At 40.2% G+C, this 17,738-nt stretch overlaps 1 protein-coding gene across 7 annotated transcripts in view; it reads right to left on the bottom strand.

The window, feature by feature from the left end:
• LOC308060601 (uncharacterized protein) overlaps positions 1-17,738 on the bottom strand; it is a 134,190-nt gene that overhangs the window by 65,916 nt on the left and 50,536 nt on the right. For 6 of the 7 annotated variants that reach the window (XM_080379511.1, XM_080379515.1, XM_080379514.1 and 3 more), the window contains one exon: positions 3,460-5,138. In XM_080379511.1, coding sequence (XP_080235637.1) covers positions 3,460-3,553 — 94 coding nt within the window. In that variant the 5' untranslated portion in view covers positions 3,554-5,138. Of the gene's footprint in view, positions 1-3,459; positions 12,986-17,738 lie in introns of those variants that run through there. The other variant, XM_080379516.1, reaches the window with a different exon arrangement.

The raw sequence follows: 17,738 nt of genomic DNA on the forward strand, positions 1-17,738 counted from the left end.
CACTATAAAAATAAAAATATATTATTGTTTCAGTATCTTAATCCTCCTCAGCAACTCTTCTACCTTCTCCCTTGTAATCACCCTTTTTAGGTCTTGAGTGCACATCATTACGTGCTAGTACAGTGCTGACCATAACTTCAGGACTTCAAACTGGCCAATATTAGAGAGGTATAAGTCGCTAGAATGAAAAAGGGTTTCCTTTGGTTCCACAAACTACAGAGCATAAAATCACCCCTGGTTTGCAAGTGGCCTGTTTTATTTGATCCCCATTTCTGATAGGCACAAATACGCATTTGCATGTCAGGTCAGAGCAACAGCTTAGACATAAGAGCAAGCATTTGGAAGAATGTTCCCATAAGCAGAGAGTAACACTTCCCAAATGAGTCTGAGTCTGACCTAAAAGAGAACAAATACACAAGTGATGTCCAGCCACTTTTCCAAAGACAAAAGAGCTGCCACTTTCAAAAAAGACTGAGTTACATTGACATTTTGCATGTTAATCTCTTCCTTTTATGGACACTAAAGTCAAAGGGGATCTTGCTGTGAATTTCACAGTGAGAAAGAGTGCCTTCTTGAAGAATTTCTGTATTTAGTGTTTTATATGGAGAGCCACATTTCTGAAGCTTTCATGCATCTAGAAGACTGAGCTACTTAGATCCAAGCCTAACAAGGTGACATTTCTGGTAGTTGCATCAGATTTGGTAGTTGCATCTGGTAGTTGCTACTTATGCTGCTTCTGTTAAGAGTTGTCACCACCTTCCACACAACCATAGCTAATGAATTCCATGGAGAAATTGTCATTTATTCATTGACAGGGACTGTTGATCCCTCAATGGGGCAACAGATCAACAGAGGTTTTAAAAAAAAAAACCTGAAGGATGGTGGTCATGAACGCAGAAGCTGTCTTTTTCCATGAACCTCTCATGGAATACCACTTCAAAAGAATACATACAGTTTGGACTGAGACACACGCGAGATCTGATAATGTGCATCTGTGACCTACAAAGGAGGTGGGATGGGAGGTATTAAGTTGCATTCCCCTGCGTTGTAGACTGGAAGAGAGATCGTGTGCAGCAGGGAAGAGCCATACCTAGCCCAACACAGAGCCGTGGTTTAAAAGAATAATGTAACCTGGAGTTAATGGAAATAATACGGAGGTTCTGTCTTACACTTCTAAAACCAAGACAAATTTGAAGTGAAGGTTAAAACACCATCTCCTAACCTGCTCTATTTTGCTTATATGTTGCAGCACCACATATGGTATCGATATGTAAGATCACTCACTATTTAGACTACTGCAGCAATGTGAGTTACAGAGCACCAGTCTTCATTTAGACTGTTCTTGCTTTCTCTGGTTTGTGTCTCAGCCTTAATGTCACTTTAACAGAGCTTCCTCTCCCCCCCCCCCCCCCCCCCCCCCCCGGCTTTTGGTGGTTTAACAGATATAATACAGCATTTATAGAGCATATCGATGTGCGACAGCTTGCCACAGATCATAAACACATTTTTCTCTTGGAAATGTTGAAGTCGTGATTTTCACCAAGTGATCTCCAGTTCTCTAAGGTTTGCTCCTTTAATTGTAAATAGCCAGAAAGTCATCAAGCTAGCATTTAATAAACTTTTAATTTGAAATGGATTACCACATGTTGTGTTTGTTTACCCATTATTAAATCTCTTAGCAACATATCACCAGCAGAAACAGCATACTGTAGCACTGCATAGATACATTAAAAAACAAACCCATGGGGGATATTAGCAGCTAATAATATCTTTAAAGAAGGCTCCAAGAAAAATAAATAAATATAAACAATATCAAAAATTACTCCTAGAAATCTTGTTAGTGCAGATCTGTTTGACGCTGAAATTGCAGATCTTCCATGATCAGCGTATTTCAGAGGTCTGCGTGCAAAATAGGGCATACACTAGTGCTCTCAGCTCTTGGAAATCAGTCTTTCTGGACTTCTCAATCTGAGTATCACGAGCTTTTCTATGTGTTTCCAGACATGTGACCTATTTAGTTGCAGCGTCGATGTGCATGTGTGTACACGTGCATGGGAAGACTGATGGTAGGGCCAAACAATGGTAAGGACAAGTCTGATTTATTAAGAACTTGTCCATGACACTTCACTAGTGAGAAAAATTGGCTGCAACTCCACCTTTTGGATCTGCTATTCATGGTTTTGTGCTGCATCTCTAAGCACTTTAGCAGATATGTAGAAGATATATGGCAACAAAAAGGACCTTACTACTCAGTACAATGTACATTTATGCCTCCATGCTTCTCATATCAGGGTGGTTATATAAAAAGCCTTTTGATCACAGTGCAATTGCTGCTTAGCCTGAAAGTGTCACAGGGCAAACTTCATTTTCTTTATCTCCTAAACCATCACTGACTGTCTGAAAAGTACTTCTACTGACCTCTTTTCATGTTGTGCTTCCAACCTGAGCTGCACATGCACCACACTAAATGATTATCACTTATCTGCTGCTCTTTTTTTTCCTTCCAATATCCTCCTCTTTCTCCTCCGATGCCTTTTACAGTGCATCACCCCTGATGTTCTCAAATGCCTGAGGAACCTCTTCCTGAAATACTAAATCTCTGTTTCAGATCTGCACATAATATTCAAACAAACACTACAACCTGCGAGTTGGCCGCATCCCTCAGTTCATTAAACAAGAGGGAATATAGGAATGTCTGTATACTAAAAAAAAATTATTTTGGGCCATAGCAGTCAGATCCCACATGCCAAAAAAGAAAAACCAACAGCAGTGTCCTGCCATTCTTCTCATTCCTGGATTTCTAACAGGAGCAATTTGTGAGTCCATTACAATATGGCCAATTACGTCTTCAGCACAGCTACACCAGGAGACACACAGAGGCCAGGGAGGATGCTCAGTCTAAAAGTAACATTCAACAATTTTTTAAGAAAGCTCCTGGGGAGGTCTGCTGCACATAAGCAAATGATAATTTGTCTTTCCTATGGGTTACCACTTGATTGAATCTTAATGGAATTTCATAGGGGTAGCATAAGGCATGCCTCTGATGCCAGAACTACCTTCCCTGCCAAATCTGAAGTCCCTGTTGTAGCCCAGGGAGGTGCTAGAGCTCTTCCAGAAATAATTAGACAAAAACATAACTACTTTTTCTTTCTTTTTTCTTCCTGTAAGTTTGGTGTCATAAGCAACTTTCCAAGCATTCTTCAGCCTCAAGCCAAGGCCAGCATGAAAAGTTTCACCCCCAGCAGAGAGGCCAGTTTAAATTGCTCACAACTGAAAGCAAAGTTAAGCAATAATAATAAAAAGAATCAGAGTACTCCTGCTATAACACATGTTGGACCAATATCTGAATGAGAAAAATCTGGCTTAACAAGAACAATAATGACTAGCCAGCATTAAAATGAAACTATGGGTTTCTTCAATGAAAGCTTGAACATAAACATGAAAGTTTGAATCTATCACCTTGTGGTCCAGACTGCTCAACCTTCTCTGAGACACCATTCTTTTCAGCAATGCTTGAATACGTGAGAAGCTCAGGTGGGAGATGAAGATGCATATCACACTTACTTTGCTTATCTGAATCCTGTGGTAGTTTAATTATCTATTAAGGAAAAAAAAAAAAAAAAAAAAAAAAAAGATGAGGATAAGCAATTCAGTATTCTATAAAGCCAGAACATACTTGTTTGTACACTATTTGTGAACTCTAGAAGTCCAAGATGCTGCTACGAGTATTTTAGGAAGTTCTTGTTTCTCTATACTCCATTTACTACACTTTTCTCTCATATCACTTTCCCATGTATGTCTTCCCCATGCTTACAGACTGAAGCAGACATCCCAGTCAATGGGGGTGACTCACAATCCAAGTTCAGAATCACCTGGGAAAACACAGATAATCTGGATAATTAAATCATCTCCTTTTATACACTGAGTTGAAAGACTAATTTTGCAGCTTTGGGGTCCCTGCCCCCCGGCAAACATTCTGACTCTTATGTTATTTTTTTACCATAGCTTAGCTAATACTATTTCTGACATTCCTAGTATATCTTTGGTATAATTTTTTGTAAAATTCTTATTTCTCTACATGATTCTGAAGCTATTTTCACTTTCTTTCACTCTTGGTAGACCCAAAAATGAAGATTGCCTGAAAATCATCACTACGAGAAAATGAATAACTACACTTTCTATTCAGTAAACCCATATGTTCAGAATTCATCTGTTTTGATAAGAGTTTTTTCCTGAGCCAGACATAACTAACTATAAAAGAGGTATAAGTCTGAGGTTTTTTTTAAGATTCTGAATGAGGGAACATATCTCAGCTACAATAAAGACCTTAATTTGCAAGTCCAGAAACAAAGCTTCTGCTGAAGAGGAGTTCTTAATTCAGGCCCATTTTCAGGATATACAAAAAACTTTCACACCTGAACTATATATAAAAACTATTCAAAAGTAAGGTTCCTACCACACCAGAGCCTTGCTTGCTAGAGCTGGGGGCCCCAGACGTACAGATTCAGCAATATGATAAATATTATTTTATTTTGTAGCCATGTGAAAGCATCTCTGAGATTCACTAAAATTGTAGAGGAAATTAACATGTACTGGTGGCAGGCTTAAACTCAGAATTTCAACTTCTGATCCAATTACTCGGCACCCGAAAAAATATTTTGATATTTGAAACAGTCCTAAACTTTAGCTGTATAAAAACCCACTAATTTAATGTAAAATTTAGAAATACATGTGATTTTTATTTACTTTATATACCTATACTGGGTAGGTTGATAAAAAGGACAGTATTGATTTTAAGGCTGACAGCAAAAGCGGAATATGTTTGGAGGAACAATTACTAAACTAACAGATCTAATTTTTTTTAAAATACAAACCTGAAAGTAGAGATTGCATAACCAATGATCCAAGTCTTGGGAAATGAAATTTTCAATTTTTTTGAATCGGTCAACTTTGGAGTCATAATGGCCTCTGAGGAAGGGACATTTAAATTTTCCCTCTAAAGCATTAAAATTGTTGTCACACAAGGGAAAAGCTCCCCATCCCACTTCTCGATCGATGCAAGTGCAGGTCCCACGAAGAAGGAAGAGTTCAAAGAGAAGGACCGTGCCTGGCTTCACAGCTTTTCTAGGTGGTAGAACCTAGCAAAGGAAGAAAAGGGAAGATTTATTAGTCATAAAAACATCACAAGGGAACCAAGTTTCTTTTATCATATAAAGCTCTATAAACTTCATACCTTTGAACCAATTTTGCATGCTAAAACAATTAACAACTCTTCTCTTTCCACCAAATCATGCATTTGAACAATTTTCCACTCCAACAGAATATGCTGTGCTTTTCTTTCATGCTAATTTTCTGATTTCTTTTTTTTTTTCCCTTGGCTTTCTGAATGTGTTCATTTTGTCTTTATTTACCAGTGGTAGAAAAACATTGCCACTAGAAAACTTTAAGACAGAGTAACTAACCTACTTGGGAATCTGAGGCGTCCCTGTGAGGGCTTACTGGTTCACCACTGGGTTCTTGCAACAATTTCGGAGAGTTCATCCAAATACCCAGTGAGAACACTTGCAGGCTTGCTCCTCACTGAGTCATAAGCTCTTCTCCACCCAGTTCTGGGAATTATATTGGTACACAATAGCTTTCCTCCTTCAAATTAAAGCAGGGAAACTCTTCTTGCAAAGTATGTGAACCTCAGGGTAGGGTCAAAAAGGATTTTGAGGTAGTAAACTCTCAGCATACCAAAGAGTGGTAAACACTGTTTACATTTTTCATAAGATACCTAGAGATATTCTTCTGAGCAGCTTGGAGCTAAGGGAGAGGGTTACCAGTGCCTCAGGGCCTGGAGCAATTGTGTTCCCATGGCAAAGATTTGAAAATCAGGGTGAAGAAACACCCTGAAGTAATGAATTTATGTAAATCCCTCTGTCAGGTTTGCTGTGTGAAGCAATGCAAGATCATGGAGAAGAGGTTGGAGAAGGAAGCAGGGCAAAGACAAAAGGTTCCGGTCCTATGCCACAATTTTAAGTATTTTTTTTAATTATTGTAGGGGTTGACCCAGGTCCTGTTGAACAGTTCTAACACATTCAAAAGGGCATATAAAACAAAAACCATACGAAAGCTAGAACTCTATGACTACCATCATACTCTGGCTGACAGCTTTGAAGGGTAGTCACCTGAGGACAAGGGGAACAAATACATCAGCTACACCTCTCACAAAGCAAAACATCTGTATCACCACTGCTCCTACACATTCTCCTGGATTACAGAGAACTGGGACTGCCTAATCTCTTAAATAAACTGTCTTGGATGCTTCTGTGATAGAGATATTTTTCTGTTATTTGGATGTTTTCCACATTTTATTGTTCCTATTACAATCCTCACAGTTCATAGCAGCAAATGCCTTGCTACTTGCCTTGCAGAAGCTCCTGCTCAGCCTTACCCTGCCTTCCAGCCAAGGTAGAGAAAGAGGAGCCTTTTTCTTTCCTCCCTGTGAACTGGCATGTACTTATAGAAGGCCACAATATTCAAGGGTATCCTCTGACTTTGAGTGTCCCGTAGGATATACCCTCAGTATTTTTTGAAACTCAGAATAAGGCCTCCAAATAGAAGACATCCATCCAAACCAATCACACACTATTAAAATCCTAAAATACCAAAATCTTATTAAATTAGCAAGGATTTCCCCAATCAGACAACATTCTGCAGCCGATAACCAGACACAAATTTCTACTGCTTCTAATATTTTTGCACGTAAGTACACAACTCAACACAGCTCTTTCTTGACTGATATTTTTAAATACAAGCATCACTTTTTTAAACTCCTGATTGAACAGTAAGCAAGATAATAAGCACAACTCAGGTACAGCCAAGCTTTTTCTCTTTTTCTGAAGCAGCTAAGGGATTTACCCATATCAGTAACTGCTATGTTAGGAGATGATACATGTTTGTAGTTGTGCTAGATTATTTTTTTTTTGAAGAGGCGAATATAAATTATTATTTCTAATAATATACTTTCCCATTTCAAGTTGTATATTGTGATTAGATAACAGCAAGAAAGAGGAAGCCATTTAAGGAAATCTTTTAAAACTATAAATATTGTCATTATTATGTAGGTGTACTTTATATTAATTATGTAAATATATTCTAAGACTTAGTGTAGGCTTAAAATGAAACAGAAGCATCTGTTGAAAAATGCCATAACCCTGTGGCAGCTGCTATTAAACCATTAACAGTATCAGGTTTCATTTAAACCAGATTTACCATTTTCTGTAACAGCCCGTGGGAAAGCTAAAAACATTAGGCACAAATTACTGACAAAAGAGATCCTTAATCAAGCCATACATTTCATTTGGCTAGCTGAGTGCTAGATAGTAACCTCTGTGCTACAAATTAAAGGTGGTGGTTACAAGGCTATGATCAAAGACAATTACCTGCATTATTGAACAATCCCAAAGCATATGCAGCTGAAATCACTACTGTATCGCAACATCGCTTTTGGTTTCTCCCTTATTTCCCAGACTTACTCTTTTCTTAGGAAGAAATCCAACAGTATATGCTCTTCTACCAACCTGCCTATAAACAGACAGTAGTCAAACAGTTGGTGTAATGGTAATCATTGTGACTATGAAAAATTTATTTCTTTGTTTCTGGCTGACAGTTATTTTTCATTTGCTATAAGCTCTCATCCTGGACCTAGACTGCAAACTCACTTTGGGGGACTGGAAGCATCCCTTTGCTTACAGTTACAAGGGCTGGATGTTTAAGCCATGCCATGATCCAAATACACGATGACAAAACAAAACCAAGGATTTTGTCACATACCTATGTGCTGCAAAGTCTGAGGTTGTAAGGATTATCATTTTGGGAGTCTTTATGCATGAACACTGGGTGCCTGAGCCAGGTAGGGCAGTGCCACACACCTCAGTTTACACAGTCAAATAAAACATACCTACTAAGTAAGGAATTTCTTTATGTTGAATCCATACAAAAATCCTCACCAAGTCCTTGCCTGTTACTCTATGCCAACAGGCCAAGCATTCATGCGGGCACCTGTGGGCTTTCATTTCCATCCCGATGGGCACTGGGATTGTGATTTACATGGGGGAACGGCTGTTTAGGAAGGGACTGCCAAGCTGAAGCAGAAAAGTTCCAAAAAGGAGGCAGGTCCCCTCAACAGCCCTATGCTAAACCTATTCCCATCACCACGATGAAAGCACAACTCCATCACAGGTCACTGTCCCACAGCCTGAGGGTCAGAGAGCCCTGGGAGGGAGCTGGATGTTGTGCCACCTGCCCTTCATTAGCCTCCTCCTAGGCGTTGAGCCTGAGAGCACTGATCTGGGGCACAGCCAGAAGGACCCATAGGCATAGATGCACCAAGGCATTTTGGCACATAGCTCTGACTGAAATCCATGGTCTTTGAGTGCCTGCATGCCTCTGTGGGTTTGGGCTGTCATGCTCAGGTACAGTGCAGGAGACAGCTCAGGTGGTTAGAGGAGGAGGAGGGGACTCAATGGTTTCTCTCTCTCAAGAGACTTGGGACGGTACCTGGGATGGGCAAGGCACAGGCAGCTCATACTGACCGCTTTGTTTTGATGGGCTGTTTCGCTTCTGAACAATACTTAAAAAAAAAAAAAAAAAAAAAAAAAATTAGCAGTTACATTTTCCATGCTAGTAGCAACCTCTTGCAAGGCACTATTTGATAAGTTAGTCCACAAGCCTGCATCAACGCTGTTGATGTTCAAAGAGAGCATCCTATGTAAACACAGCCTCCTGGATTTTAACAGGTCTTCTCTCGAACACCTTAGCTCAGGTAAAATTTCCATTGAGGTCTGTGAGATATATAACCTTTCACAGTGCTATGAAAGCATCCGGCACCCACTTTTTACGGGTGTAATTTCTCCTGCAAAGAGAGATGCAGCAGAGAATAAATAATGCTCCTGCATGCCTGCACAGGCACAAGTAATTCTTCTTAGACTGCAGTTAACAGTGTTGCATTTAATTGAATTAAATCATAGTGAACTAAAATTATCTCTTGCCACTATTTCTGAATTCAACTGTTTTATATCAGTTTTATTGTAATATATCTTACTTCCCTATATGCCACCATAATTTCAGCAAAGAAATCATTTACGAGAGAGAGAGAGAATGAATTCTATTTGAATATTTAAATAAACAGATCAAGTGTGAGGATTTGGGGGGTTTTGTCTGACTTAGTCTTGGGTTTTAGCCTTGTCAGGGAAGAAATAAACCTTTACTTCTCTCCTCTGCACCTTCAAATGTTTTCAGTTTAGAAGAAAAGGGACAAAAGTTACATTACTTACTTCACATAACACAAAGATTTGACCACTAAACATGTACAACTCAAATGGATTAAAGTGAAATAGAATATGAAAGGCAATTCAATGTTTACGTCTTATATAGAAGAATCTTGCAAAACACCCTTTAAATTAATAACTCATTGTTTCTGATTATGAAAACTGCGGCAAATGACCCCCACTGGTGCAAAATATGGGTAGAAAGCCTTTTAAATAGGAAGCAGTTCCCATCAAACTATTTCATTAACAAATAAAAAATTACTTCGCTATGTAAGGTGAATAGTGCTGCAGACAAGTCTGTTATCATCAAAATAAGGTGGAGCTTTCACAACCAGATTTCAAGCCCTCCCTGTTTACGTGCCAGGTCAGCATACAGGCAGAGGGAAGGGCATTCTTGGGAAGTGTTAGTATAACTTTGAAATTTATAAAAGGCCAGAGGGGAGGGAATAGAAACATGGACTGAGGTAAAAATAAAATATCATGTTGTTAGAGTTTTCCAAAAGTCCTATCTATCACCAGAATATCCTGGAGTAGCTGGAAACTTACTTCCCCAGCTTTCTATCGCTGCCTGTCTTTGAACAGGTATCTGAACACAAAATAACACATATCAAAGAAGGACCATGCAGTGCACTATCATTCATTTCCCCATATATATGTTTTTTCCTATATTCTGAAAAAAAGAATAGACATTTCAAGCCTGTCATAAGTCAAACAACCCCCTGACTCCTCTCCCTACAGCTTGCAGATCTCCTTAAACCTTTATACAGTACCACCATCTTTCCTGTGACCCAGTACCCCCACCCCCCTACTGTGGCGGAGTATGGACCAGAAGCGGTTGTGCAGCACGTGAGCTCAGGACCAGGGATGAGTTGCGCAGAGCACAGGGCAGCAGTGTTTGTAAGCAGGCGATTTATTCATTGCTCAGTCCCACACCGGTGACAGCAAGCAGGAATTCTGACACGCTGTGCCAAAGCACTCCAGAGCCTTCCCAGAGCCGCACCAAGCACCCTGATGGGAACACCTCCTGCCCTCTCCCATGCTGCCAGAGCAGCAATGATTCCCCACTGCCCCCCTTTCCTCTAGGAGAGATAAGTCAGTGCGTAGTTAACTCCAGCAGCTTCGCATGCAGCACGACTACCTTACACCAGAGGACCAGAATCTGGCCTTTTATCTTCCCAAATACAGGGGAATAATGTTTGCATTCTTGAGCTTTAGCCTCTGCATCTGTTGCTAATTGTCCTGGCACATCTGCTGCTAATTCTTTTCTGTTCTTTGACCAGCAGGGAGTAGTAATGTATGGTACAGCCAGCTCTAGCCTCCCTGAGCGTTTCTGGTGATATACCGCTGGCCGGGGTGGATTCTGACCTCATCATGCAAGGGGAGAAATTGCCTTTGTAAGAGGAAGGCAGGAACCCCAGTTCCTTCTCCTACCACTCCTGTCTCACTTATTTATTCCTGAGATTGATTCCAGCACAGTCAGATCATGAGTTTCCCGGGATAACGTAGGCCACTGACATGAAACAGCGAAGTTTATTTCTTTTGTGTCAAGAGGACGCGTACTTTGCTCAGAAACCACTCGGAGCCAAGGAGTCTCATGAAGACGTGGCTCGTTTGGCACGCAGAGCTGAGTCACACAGCAGTACCACTCTGCTGCCCCGGGCTCCAGCGCAGGAGCAGGCGGCTTTCCTCTCCTCTTTGCTCTACCAGCTGCTCCACCTCTGGTCTGTTTGCTGATGCTGTTCTGGATTCCCCATCATTCCTCGCATACCACAGCATCCTCTTGTCCCACAAGCTCCAGTCCATTCAGGGATGCAGCGACACCCCCTTCACCAGGGAAGTTGTGCCACTGCTCAGTTCACACTCCTGCAGTATTTCCTGGATGATCCCAACCTGATCAGGCTCTGCTGTCTTCCCAGGGGCTCAGCTACCGCCCTTCCAGCAAAGAAACAGGAAGATCAACCCCTGATAATAAATCCCCTTTTCCTTGTGTGCTCTGCTTAAAAACTGTGTGTTAAAACAGGATTGCTTGTTATTTTGTGGCGTATTTTCCCCATTTCTGTAGTACAACTTTGCAAATAACTTAATCATCCCAAATTCACAGATAACTATTGAAAATGTAAAATGCCTCAAAGCTAGGTATTTTAAGAAAAAAAAAAAAGTGTCTTCTGAGGGTGTTTTGCTGGTTCCCATGACTTGCAGATACAGACTAAAACACAGCTTAAGCCCCATTTCTCAGTTCCAGGCTCTCAGCTCTAGCAAGTCATGGAATTGCTCCATTGTTTTTCCACTCACAGCACTTTTTGTTGGGGCGGGCATTTATTTTGTTCTTGGTGTCCTCTGTTGTTTGGAGTTTACTTGGAGTTAAGTATACAAGCAGGGGCTTCTGCATTCTGCCTTCCCACTGATCCACCCCAGATAATATATGACTTTTGTACAGCTATTGTATCCTACCGCTCATGTCAAGTTCTCTTACAGATGTAATTTCTTATCAGGTAGGGAATAGGGCATGGAGTGGTCCAAAATAAAAGCCTGTCGCTAGATTCTCCTGATTTTTAACATGTGTCTGCTAGATTTTCCAACGCAGACCACATATCTTACCCTAGAGTCAGATATGATGCATTATAATGTAGGCCACATTTCTCAGGTCTTTGGGCAGTGTGCTGAAGGAGCACACACAGTACAGTCCAGCGGGTGTTTCCAAGAACTACTCCACTGGAGCACAAAGACTAGGCAATGTGTAAAAACTCCAATTAGTTACTGAAAACAAAACCTGGGATAAGTACTAACCTTTTGCATCTGTAAGTCAATTGCATAATGCTAAATAAAGTAAATATAATAGATTTTAATATGCAATGGCATTGTAATGTCAGCACACCAGAGTTAATGGATCCCTTCAAGTCTTCACACAGTGCTGGAAATGGAGCTTTCCACATTGGGGAAGTCCATTTATGTGCAGCAAACATCTCCAGAGAAACCGCCTGGCTGCAGCTCATGGTTGGAATAGAATCTGTGCAGAGCACAGCATGGGGCCAGAGTAGGTCCCTGTGACACTGTCTGCTGGGCACACAGCAAGGAGAAAGACTCATGGCCATTTGGGAAGAAGAGCACTACAGAAGCACTAGCAGCCAGCCTGAGCAGTGCAGGACCCTTGGCCCCTTGGTGTAAGCAGCGCCCAAGGCTGCTCACTGCATGCCACAGAGGTCCGGCTCCAGGGTGGCAGAGAGTCATGACAGCTGGAACAGAATTGTTCTGAAAACATGTGTTTCGAGGAGCTGTTGCAAAAAGACATTTAGCAAATAGCAATCAAAAACCAAAACCGCAACCAAACGCAGATAAACAAAACAGAAGCAGTGGTAAGTATGTGCTCCTACTGCGTGAACAAAACATCAAACCTTCAGCCTTGAAATAAATACAAGCATCCATCTAAGCTTAGTTCTTGCATTTACCAAAAGGTTCACGTAGCACCTTATCATCCCAACTACAAATAATTGCATCCAGGGAAAATTTAAGTGGCTCTCATTTTGAAAGTCCTCTGGCACTGCCAAGCATTATTACTTCCTATCTTTTTTCATAGTGTATCAAACTCTTATGTTATGTCCTACAAAGTGTCCTAGAGCTAAATTTTCTTCATCTGTGCCAGCACTTCACTAAAGAATAAAATAAAGGGCGGGGGGGGGGGGGGGGGGGGGGAGCGAAGTTTGTGCTCTACTTTTCCTAATGATACCTTTGTTTTGTAATTACTAAAAGCATCAGTCCTTAGACAGCTGCTGACATACAGAAAATAAGGTCCTTGAAACTGTTTGTTTCATCATATTTTAAGAATTAATACCTTAGGTCATGTTAATCAGTTTCTGATATATGTAGTTTTCAAAATGCACTTCAGGGAAGAAACTGTTGGCAATGACTAATAACAACAAAGATATGAACTTTATTTGTTAGATCTCCAACTCCAAATGTGAACATTACCAAAGTACTTTGCCTTCTTAAGTATTTAGGAAGCCTGAAATAAAAAATAAATCCACTTCATTCAGTGAAATAGAACATCCTCTTTTTCCAAGCAAAAGAGTTCAAATGTATTAATTTTGTAGCTATATTTTAAAATGAGTGTCAGCCCCTGCTAGATGACTGCATGATAAGTGTCCTGAAACTTCAGGAAAAGGCACTAAATTTTTCACAGCATTTGTGTTTCATTTTCAGTGTAATAAAAATATGGTGCCCTTTTAATAATGAATAATAGATCTCCTGGTATGATTTACATGCGTGGATTAAATGTCATGTTTGAAAAGTTGCTGTTTTATTCATATTGAATTTCCCTCAAGTAAAACAAAATGGTACCCAGCTACTGTTATAATATTGCTAGTACCTTGCCACACTGATACATAAATATTAACCAGTTGATATACTCTTTAAAAATCTACAGATCTGTGAACTGATCTGTCAGCAACAGTGGCTTTATATGCATATTAACTGATTTAGTGCCATCCTGAGTTTCAGATACGTTGGGGAAAATGCATAACACCGGTGCTCACATACTTCTGAAGCTCACATTTTTCTCACTGAAGTGATGATTTTGGAAGGCTAGCACAGAGTAAGGACTGATGCTGAATGGGTGCAGCAGGACTGGGATTAAAAAGCAGCTTGGGGAGCCCAAAGCTGACATGATTGTCCCCGTTACTCCTCAGCAGTGCTGGACTGACATCCCAGATGACTGGATGGTTTAATGAATGTTTTTTAAATGGCACTTGCAGACAGTTTCATTGGCTTATAGTGCTCTTTGCAACAGCAGAATATTCCCTATGTGAACTTCCTCTTCTGAACAAAAATCTCGCTTCCTAACAGGCAATATTTTTTCCAGAAAAGCATTACAGAAATGTTTATCATATATTGCAAATACTTGAAATAGGAACACCTTCCTTAAAAGTTCCTTCTCTTAGAATGAGAAACTTGCAATACACAACAAAATATTTTGGTCCTGATAATTGAAATTATAGCTGAAAACATATTTATTTTTTAAGGAAGAGAAGCATTTTTGCCACACTCCAATTTTCATTCCGTTGAAACCAATGAATATTTTGACTCTGCAAAGTGAGGATTTGTTCTTACTGTTGTAATTGTTTCATACAACTACCTTAATGTTTACTGCATTAACTTAAGAAAGGCTGACAGGAAAAAAAAAAAATAAACCAGCCCAAGTTTTATTTTTCTGAGCAAAATTAAACTTTTGCATCCCACAACTCATTTCTGCCCTTCAAGTCATCATTAAACTGAAAAACATAGTTTGACTTGCTAATACTGGGACATGGACCCTGTGGAGTAATAAGACACTGCTTTAAATAACCGTGAACGAGAAATGTTTACTGACTACTTAAGTCTTACTTCTAGTAGAATCTTAGCTACCATGAGACAGCGATAAGGAAATGATACTGGTAATCTAGTTGATCTAGTGTAAATATGATGCAGTCAGATCTGTGCAAGCACTGCAAAGAACAATCTAATTGCATAACTGCCTTGCTAGATGCACTGTAAGCATCTCATCTCCTTTTCTACCATCTTCTTACTCAACTTGCATTCCAGGAAAATCAGGCAGTACAAGAGTATATTGGAAGTTTAAGAACAAAGCTTCTTTACTGCTAGAGTTAACCTACTGCATTTTTTGAATATCAGTTTGAGTTCATGTTCAGTTTCTGTGATAACACAGGTGAAGCTCCAAAACAACTATTGCTTCACCTAAAGCTGCCAGCGTTAACCCACCTAAGTCCAAAGTCCCCTTGCATAAACTAAATATATGGAAACGTCCTTGAAATGCTGGGTCCAAAACAAGTCCCCTTCAGATCATTCTGTTAGCTGCCATTCCTAACATTTTCAAGTCATTTGAAACAGGCATTGCATGTTATTGTAATCCAAAGCATTAAATAGATGTTTTGTCCAGCATAATTTAAGGGGAAAAATTGACTCATGTGACTGTCTGGCCTTACTGAAAGCCAAATAAAATTCAGCTGGAGCTATTAGAAGCCACTGTCTAATATGCAGCGAGAGGTTATTGGGGGAGGTAGGTTGACAAACTAAAAAGGAGGACAGTGAAGGAGGGGAAAGAGGGGAAGCTGGCAAGCTGGAGCAAAGAACATTGATTAATGAACAAAAAACATTTTTGAAAGGTCGGGTGCGCAAGTCAGACTAGCCCTGAGGCAGATCTAACTTACATGACCAGCACTTTCTGTATGCAGCAGGTAACCCATGCTGACACCAACTTCACTGACATGACAGGGTTATTATTTTTGGAAGGATGTAGCGTTCTGGAACAATTTCTCTAATATATTAGTTAAAACTAAGCTTTCCTTCAATATCAAGCATGCATGTCTTCATTTTCACCATGTTTACACTGAACTCCTATCGTTATTCTGGCCAATGAAAACAAAAGCTTATTCTTCAATTGTGAGCACTTGTATTTTCCCCCTGTAATATATCCCAGGGCAGCAGTGCCGTATATAAGATTGTGTTCAAATCCAGATGCTCATCTGGAGCCCACCACTAAGACCTCACTACTTACACTAAGTTTTGCAGTAGATGCTAACCATCTGAAGCCTAAAATTTGCCTCATCTCAGCACAGATCCTAAAGGTTTCTTTAGAAACGTACCTTAAGGCCATGGACCAATACTGAGGTGGAAGAACAGAAAGATAGAAACATTCATGGTATGACATCTACATCTTCAAAAGGAACTGGTGGAGGAGATTCTTTAAAATTAAGCTTCTGCTGTCCATTCTACAGTAATGAACACAGGGAACCATCAGAAGGTCATTTAATCCAACTTCTCCTCCTGGTCCTGCATTTTAAGCGGACTTGCCCAAGATCTGCACCCTGGTTCACTAGACTAAAAATGAAGTTTCGTGGAGGTGCTAATTAAGGTCCGCTGTGAGACTCAGAGAGGACTTCAAAGAAAACTCTGGTAAAATGGTAAAACTACCAACCCTTTCTCTCAGACCTTTGGATGAACCATAGTAGCCATCACTATGCAGCTCCTGAGGTGACTGCAACCCAGTAGACTTCTCACGTGCTCCTCACAAATCCATGTCAGGAGTTCCTTAGCACTGAGGAGCAGCTGGACAAAAAATGGGTCAATCTGAACTAGCTCTTGCTTTGCTCTGAGGGCTGAGATAGGCAGTTTGGAACAGGGAACGCTCCCCAGGTAGGAGCAAAAGCAACAAACAAGAGCCAGGAAAAACACGAAGCTGAAAGCAAGAAGCAGGGCACGCCGAAGTCGTTCAGTTGTACTGCCCGTAGCCTTCCTTCGATGAAGCCTGAGAGGACAGTACTTTGTCTTTGAGGCAGCAAGCAGGATGCATGCGTTCTGCCTAGGGAGGAATTTCTCAGTGATTTCTCTGACAGACACATGTATTTGTTTTAACATCATGTGACAGTCACATTCACAATTTCCCTCTTTATACATGTGATTCTTTTCATACCAACAGCTGTATTTACAGACACTCTTCACTACCCATTACAGATGATAAACAATTAAAAAGGAGAAAATGTGACTTATCAGCACTTTAGATATCACAGACCCAATACTTGAAATTACCTATCCACAAATAACTGAAAGCTCAGTGCCATACATAAAAGTCGCTTTTTCTGAAAGCTCTTTGGGATAGGGATTGTTTGCTCTGTATCTACACAACACTTTGCACAACGGAAGGGGCGGAGGAGGAAATCTGCTGTTACACTGCAAGCTAAATATTTGAAAATGGAAAAGACTCTGTTATCCTACCAATGCCTCATAACACACGAAGAAGCCACACAGAGAGATGGGAGTTGTTTTTCAAACCATGAAGAAGCTTACATGTGCCAGAGAGTTTATCTGAGACCAGTGTTTCAACCAGCACTAGGCATTAGCTACAACAGTGAGCAACTGACACACAACAATCCTGCCACGCACAGCATGCTTAGGCAGGAAAATATGTGTGCCTCAGTCACAAAAGACAGAATAGAGCCTCAAGTGTTTGGGCTCCTTCCAAAATAATCCAAATGCTGCTTTTTTGGCAAATGGGGGTCAATGGAGCTAAAAACTCACAGAAGGATTTGGGCATTCATGTGTTTATATACACCCACTCGTTCATTTATTATTCTAAAGCTACTTTACAGAAATCAAATTACATAGCTGACAAGCTGCATAGATAAGAGAGAATAAAAGTAAAATTTAAAATTAGCTGACAACACTATATGATGTAGTGTATATTTGGCACTTTTAGAGTGAGTGATGAGGGTTAACCTAGGGGAAAAAAAATTGCACCTTCCTAAATTGCACCTTAAATTATTAAATAAATTATTAACATGATGGAATGCATTAAATATATAAGCCTGAAGGAGAAAGAGCGGATGTGTTTTAACTTTCAAAGCAAAGACAGCATATTTAAGAAGTGTTGCTTAC

This window comes from Falco punctatus, assembly GCF_963210335.1.
Source record: "Falco punctatus genome assembly, chromosome: 3".
Taxonomy (NCBI): Eukaryota; Metazoa; Chordata; class Aves; order Falconiformes; family Falconidae; genus Falco; species Falco punctatus.